A 6,608-nucleotide genomic window follows, 5' to 3' on the forward strand; every position below is an offset into this window, starting at 1 on the left:
AAAATTTGGATTGGTAATGTTAAGCTGCAGTCTCTGTTGATTTTTTCTAAACGAAAGGGTAAAAGAAGTAACTCAGAAAGTACTGGAAGTGGTTATGATACTAAAATGGACATCCAGCATTCTTTTTATAATCTGCTGTTAGTTGGATCCCCCGTAAACAGTTTCATAGGGCCATAGTTCTAAGGGCGAAACAGTTCTTAGGATCTGTAAAGGCTAACTCCTGTTGCATTATAAATGAGAAAATAGTAATGAATTTAGTCAGAAATGTGGAATAGATAAATGACCAAATTACATGTTTTTAGCAAAGAATTTGTGCAGTTGTGATTTACTTTGAGTTCATGAATATTAGATCAGGTCAGCTACTATTACTTGTGCAAAGCATCATATGGGCTTAGTGCTGTACGTCAATGCCATTATTATTTTGCCCCCATTTAAGTATTACCATGCATCTGTAGTGACGCACTTTTGTCACGAGAACATGCTTGGTTTATTGAAAACAACTACTATTATAACCAATTGTACCAGTGACTGTTTAATGTGCTCTTTTTTTAACTGTGCTAAAAACATGCATTATACTTACTTTGATTGTGACCTCGTGGAAATTCGGTTACGTTCTGTAACCAAGCTTGTATCCTGGCACGATCTCGGTATCCTTTCGATACCACGAGATCGCCAGGAAATATATCTCGATTTGGCCCACTTACTGCCTTCTGATATTTGGCTTCACGGGGTTTTTATGGATATCTTGGCACGCGTTCCTTTGTAGTGGTGTTTATAGTCAACTGTGACTCGACGCTAGTCTACACATCTGCGTCTTATTTAACAGGAAGGCACACAATCAGAATCAGTGTCTGATAAACTAAAAGTCCCAGTTGTCAAAAGGATTGTGAACATTTAATTGAGACACCGAAAACTCATCTTTTGAGACTGTGTACTGCTGTTTTGCGGGCAACTACGAGCTCAGGCACTTAGCTAACCTGTTACTGATGTTATTGCTGGTGAAATTGTTTGTTGACAATGATCTTGAAATATGGTCAGTGATAGATGTACAGTCTAGAAATAAACACCAAATATATCTAAAGATATCTTATAATGTATGACAGCAACAGTACCAAAGGCATTTTTCCCTATTTTTAATCAAACTTATTTCAATCAGTATAATCATTAAAAACAGGCAGCTCTACTTACTAAACTGATCTGTTTCGTTACAGGCTTCAAGCACTATACTTCAGTATACCATAATTCTTCGGACTAAACTGAACTATACGACAACCAAGAATACTAAACTAAGCAAGTGTCATAATTATTGTTTCATTTGCACAGACATGCTGCTCAAAGTAGTTAAATGGATATAATTAAACCGATAAAACCAAATCACGAAATATGGGCCAGTCGAGCTTACCTAACAGAAGACAAATGATATATATATTGCTTTCAGGTTGAAGGCATCAGTCAGTTGTTCATAAAAACACAGTTTACAGTACAACAAACCTTTCTTCAGTAACATTATGCACTCATGGTCTATCTGGAAACAATCAACTATGTGATCAAACTCATTATGACCTGGGATATCATCCCAGCGTTCAATGAACGTACAGTGTAACGCAGTCAGACGTGGCGAATAAAAATTAAGAATAGAGCAAAATTAACAACATAATCTAGTTATTTAATTAAAAATACATTGTGAAATGACAAAATCTGCGGTTACTTGAACGCACAGATGACCGTTATTACACTGGGCGATACAATAAGTTTACATAGTTGCGTTGCGGACACATTCACCCTTACAGGTGCTATAGGCTTGACTATGTAAGGTTACTCATTCAGAATGATACGTTATACGGTATATTATTCATAGAAATAAGAGACTTATTTCAACAGGTTGGAGAAGTCAGGCCAAAGTATAAAGTTGAATGGACCAAGGATTGTATAAACAAAGGTGATTCGAAAGAGCCGAAAGTGTAGGGTCATTTGTATTTTTAAAATGTAGTGAGAAAAATATTGTTTTTGATGACGACTGGCTTATTTTAATCAAAATTAGTGTGGCTCGTTTTCATATTCTAGACAAATTATTCAAAACGTTTTGGCGCCTTGACTGGAAGTCCCTACTGTAACAGTATCGAAAATCATTACGTGTAACTTTATTAATGCAAGTTTGTTTTCCTTATTGCAGGACAACAGAAAGTGAACGTATTAGAAGAAGAAGAACAAAGCTTGCGCAAACTAAACCTGCTGGATGATGAGTAAAACTATTTTGTAACAGACTTCTCTTTTTGTACAAAAACCGCGTATTTCAATTTCTAATATATCTCTGTTGTGCTCGCACGCCGTGTTCTCACTTGAGTGGCATCTGCCAGTCCTGACTGTTGTGTTGTGTTTCAGATTGCTCCTGCCTGCAGGTAAACGCTAAGAGTACGTGCTACACTACAATTAACCTTGCTTATGAATGGTAGGAGTGAGGCTACTGTGAATATTGTTTTTTTCACTTTTTGATGCGTTATGTTGATGGCAAACATAGATCTGAAACTGAAGTTGAGGACTTCAGAACAATCCACACTGAACCCTGCAGTTTGTTTAGTTCTTGCATATCACGAAAAAGTGAGTTTAGACTGAAGTGAGCATATGTGAGGTGATATCTGCCACATCTCTTTGACCTATCACTTCGTTGAAGGGAACAGTTGTCATGAAATATATAGAGATCCGAAATCTTTCTGGTAGTTCATGCTTCGGATATCATTATAAGTGACATTTGTTAAAGGGAAGCAGACAGGACTATATCTGTCTTCTTTATTGCAGATCTACTCAGCGTTGATATAACATGTATTAAACAAACGGCTTACTATGTTCAAGAGGGTGAGTGTATCTTGATATATTGTACAACTCTAATTTATGCTATTTTATAAACTGTCAGACAATCGCTTTATTTCTGTTTCAGTATTTCAGCGAAAAATCTTTAGACTTGGGAGAGGTAAGATATTTAGTATACTGTTCACTGTTTCTGCTCAACAAATACTTTAAACACCTCGATTTCAAGGTAAGACGTTCTTGGCCTCGATAAGCGAATTAGCGCTATGGATGGTGTAATTGCAGAATGGGAGAAGTTTGAAAATTCTAAGAAATATGAAGAAGCATACTCTGTAGTATCCAATGCAATAATTGATAACAAGGATCCTGAACTATACTGGAGGAAGGCTCGTAGCTGCAGAAATCTAGGTAATCTTTCCAAGTCTTTTAAGCCAATATCAGCTAACTCACTGGGTAAAAACGATAAACAAGTGTATAAAAAGTACATCGAAGAAGGTCTTTCTGCTTGTGACGAAGGGCTCCGAATAGATCCAGAAAATTCTAAGTGCAACTCCGTACGTTTCATATCCGATTAACTTAATAAAAATATATATTGGAACCGCTACAGTGGTACGCAATATTTCTAAACTTATCATCAGAAATTGAGGGAATAAATAAGCGGATAGAAAATTCTTTTAAGATGAAGGACCATTGGATGGTAATTCTGTTTTACGAAGTTTATCTTTCAGAAAGCCATAAAAGCAAATCCTGACGACGTTGTTACATTGCACGCTCTTGGGAGATGGTGAGTAATACATCATATTTCATAACACTTTCATAGGTGTTTCGAAGTTACAGATCTCCCATGGATAAAGCGAAAGCTTTCCGCTACATTTTTCGGTGAACCACCTACGTCTACCTACGAAGAAGTAAGTTTAATGGCTAATGCGAATAACACTATAGGCTCTTAACTATCTCCTTGATTCAGAAAAAAGTAATTTGTGTTCTTTATATGCAATATGATTTTTATAGAGGCTCCTGGAACTATCGTAAAAAATTCTCTTTATATAGCAAAGACGTACCACAGGTTAAAGAATTATGATCTGGCTAAGCATTATTGTCACAAAGTGTTAGAATTTACGGGAGATGACTTGGATACTGAAGAGGTAATCAGTTGCTTTTTGTTACCTAACTGAGAAACTTAGGCAAAGAAGGAGGCGTCTGAGCTGTTAAAGAAACTGTAGTGTTTTCTTATCCCTTCAATTAATTGACAAGATATCGTAATAGCTTATATTTTTCTTGACATTTAGTTTTTAAATCAATTTTTAGTATCATTATCTGTAATGTATGTTGGTGTTTTTGGCAATATTATGGTAACACTTTCATTCATCCTTTCTGAAATTTGTTAGCTGTTTTGGTGGTTGAATTGATTTGTATTGTTGGTTTAAATCTTCCCAATGATGTTTAAGACTTAAACTAATGTAGGTAACTCCAACTGATGAGTCCCGAATAGAACGAAGCGCGCTCCCTGAATCCCAATGATGGCCACCATCTATTCCGGCTTATAATGTCTTAATGAAGGTTTTGCTTGATATCCTAATGCAAATCAGTCTTGTGTGATGTTAAAAAAATCACTTGGTCTGCTTATCTCGTATAATTATTGCTAATTATTCTTGTTAGTACTCAATTCCATAAGATAACGATACAGTCGTCTAAACCGATGTGAATTTTTGGCTTAAACATATCCTACAATCTGTAGGACGTTTGATTTCTTCACTAAACCGTATGTGGACGCCAGTATATGAAATGAAAATGCACAAAATTCTTTACATTTACTTATGTGTTTCGATTAAAGAGTTCACCAGCTTGCAAAAACATGTGTGTCTCACTCACTGCCTTTTATATTAACTCATTTTGTGATCTGTACTTATTCAGTTTTCATTTTAACCAATTCCAATTCATCTACTTCAGATTTGACAACTGGCTAGTATCAATACTTTTCAGAAAATAAGACTTGTGACCCGAACTTGAGTAAATCCACTATGCTGAACGGGTTACGTAATGGCATTCATACGTACGTAATGCAATCACGATATTCAAAGTGTTCAAGAAAGTTTATGCATCACATGCTCCCAGGCACTTCCTATGCTTTAAATTAGGTTTTGGGGTAATAACTAGGCAAAATTCATATAATTATTCATTAATTAAGGTCACTAAACCATGTTTTACGTATCCTATAAAGGTGTATATGTAAAATTAGTTCTATGGGATTTAAAACTAAGTAATGACTCCTCTGGAGTATAACTTGGGTGTTGAACTGACTCGTGTAATAGAAAAGTATTCATTACTTAACAGAAATAACCATTACAAACATATAAAAGTGCCATTGAGTCAATATGAAAGACAAGGCTCCAGGCCTTTTTACCTGTAAATATTACCGTAATAAATACATAATTTTCATGAAACTTATTCAAAAACTAAATAAATTTTATAGTTTTTGCACCGACGTTTTGCCGTTTGAGTTTTAAGACTAGATACTAAGTGATAAGTTTAAGTGAACTGAGAATTAAGTAAACTGTTGGTACTTACTGACGTATTTCCATCTTACGTTATTTCATTCTGTTCGATACACACAACTTCTTGTAAGACTAGGCACTAGAAAATAGTATATGCCACACAAGTAAAGATATCCTGTTGTTAAAAAGTGAAAGAAAAGGAAGTACAGTCGTTCTAAAAAAAACTGTCGAGTTCTGTGTTAGACACATTCATAAATTTGACAGTTTAGCAGCTTATTGAGACCGCTTATACAACGGAACTTTGAACCGACACAGACTCATATTAAGAGACAAGTTGATGTGCGAAGTATCTAAGTCTTGTGGAAAATGTTTTGTTTAAAATATACAGCGTCTGACAGCATCTAGTTAACCTGAAAGAAAAGGTTATTATAAAATTAGTAAAGTCTTTTCACTGCGAAAGTGAGTTCACTGCATAGCGATCTTTTATTTTAAAATGGAAGTATGTTTACAAATTAAGTTACATTTATTGCTTTTTATACGAAGTTCTTCAATCCTATGTAATTAACATCCCGTTTATTATAGAATGTTAAATCCCTGTGAAAACGTATGGCATAACCTATATACCTAAGGAAGTCGAAAATTCTGCAGTAGTTCACATAAATTATCTTTAGCCCAAGATGTTTAGCATTTGAGAATGTTTCTTTAGCTTTGATAGGACAATTCAGGAAAGTTTCAGTGCTTATTTTAAGAATAAATGCCCGTTTTCTTAACTCGACTGAAGTGTTCAGTAGTCTCAGTTAGGATGAAATTTGAACTACTGATTAATATTAGAAATCTGATTTTTAGCAAATGACCATCTACTCTCCCTAATTAATCATGTAGTCATCGATAAAAGATGTTTGTTTTCAGTAAACGTATACAATAATGAATATGATTAGACGTTTGGTACAAGCTGTTTTTTTACATTTGTCATTGTACAAATTTTACATTCTCTTAATGTGGTTTATATGCAACTAGAGAGCATTTAAAGCAAATATTCTAACTTTATTGGCATTTCAAATGTTTCGATTAAATCTGATGTAATATTGATGAAAGTAATTTCGAGAAGCTGAAATAAATATTTTTGCTAATGGATTGTACAGCTCAAGATTAAATTACGATCTAAATTTTATTATACCAGAAAATGTTTTTCTTATGAAGCGTTCAGATATGTTTGTGTATAAATGTGATTATTTATGAAAGTTCAGAAATGTCGAAGAGTTTGAATAAAATGCCAAATAATAAAAAGAATGTATTTACCGTATGTAG

At 34.4% G+C, this 6,608-nt stretch overlaps 1 protein-coding gene across 2 annotated transcripts; it reads left to right on the forward strand.

Annotated features, from left to right (window-relative positions):
* Window positions 1–1,771: 1,771 nt before the first annotated feature.
* On the forward strand, window positions 1,772–4,928 carry FAM82B_2 (Regulator of microtubule dynamics protein 1). Of its 2 annotated transcripts, XM_051216285.1 has the most exons (11): window positions 1,772–1,843; window positions 1,882–2,968; window positions 3,035–3,213; window positions 3,247–3,359; window positions 3,413–3,502; window positions 3,534–3,589; window positions 3,626–3,713; window positions 3,748–3,778; window positions 3,817–3,950; window positions 3,990–4,222; window positions 4,254–4,928. In XM_051216285.1, exons 3-10 carry the CDS (start codon window positions 3,072–3,074, stop codon window positions 4,026–4,028), a joined length of 693 nt encoding a protein of 230 aa, XP_051066861.1. In that variant the 5' UTR covers window positions 1,772–1,843; window positions 1,882–2,968; window positions 3,035–3,071; the 3' UTR covers window positions 4,029–4,222; window positions 4,254–4,928. The 2 variants fall into 2 exon arrangements, with proteins under 2 accessions (XP_051066861.1, XP_051066862.1); XM_051216286.1 differs by lacking the exons at window positions 1,772–1,843; window positions 1,882–2,968; window positions 4,254–4,928 and having other exon boundaries at window positions 3,048–3,213; window positions 3,247–3,589; window positions 3,626–3,950.
* The last annotated feature ends 1,680 nt before the right edge of the window (window positions 4,929–6,608 follow it).

The sequence above is a fragment of the Schistosoma haematobium genome, chromosome 4 (genome assembly GCF_000699445.3).
Source record: "Schistosoma haematobium chromosome 4, whole genome shotgun sequence".
Taxonomy (NCBI): Eukaryota; Metazoa; Platyhelminthes; class Trematoda; order Strigeidida; family Schistosomatidae; genus Schistosoma; species Schistosoma haematobium.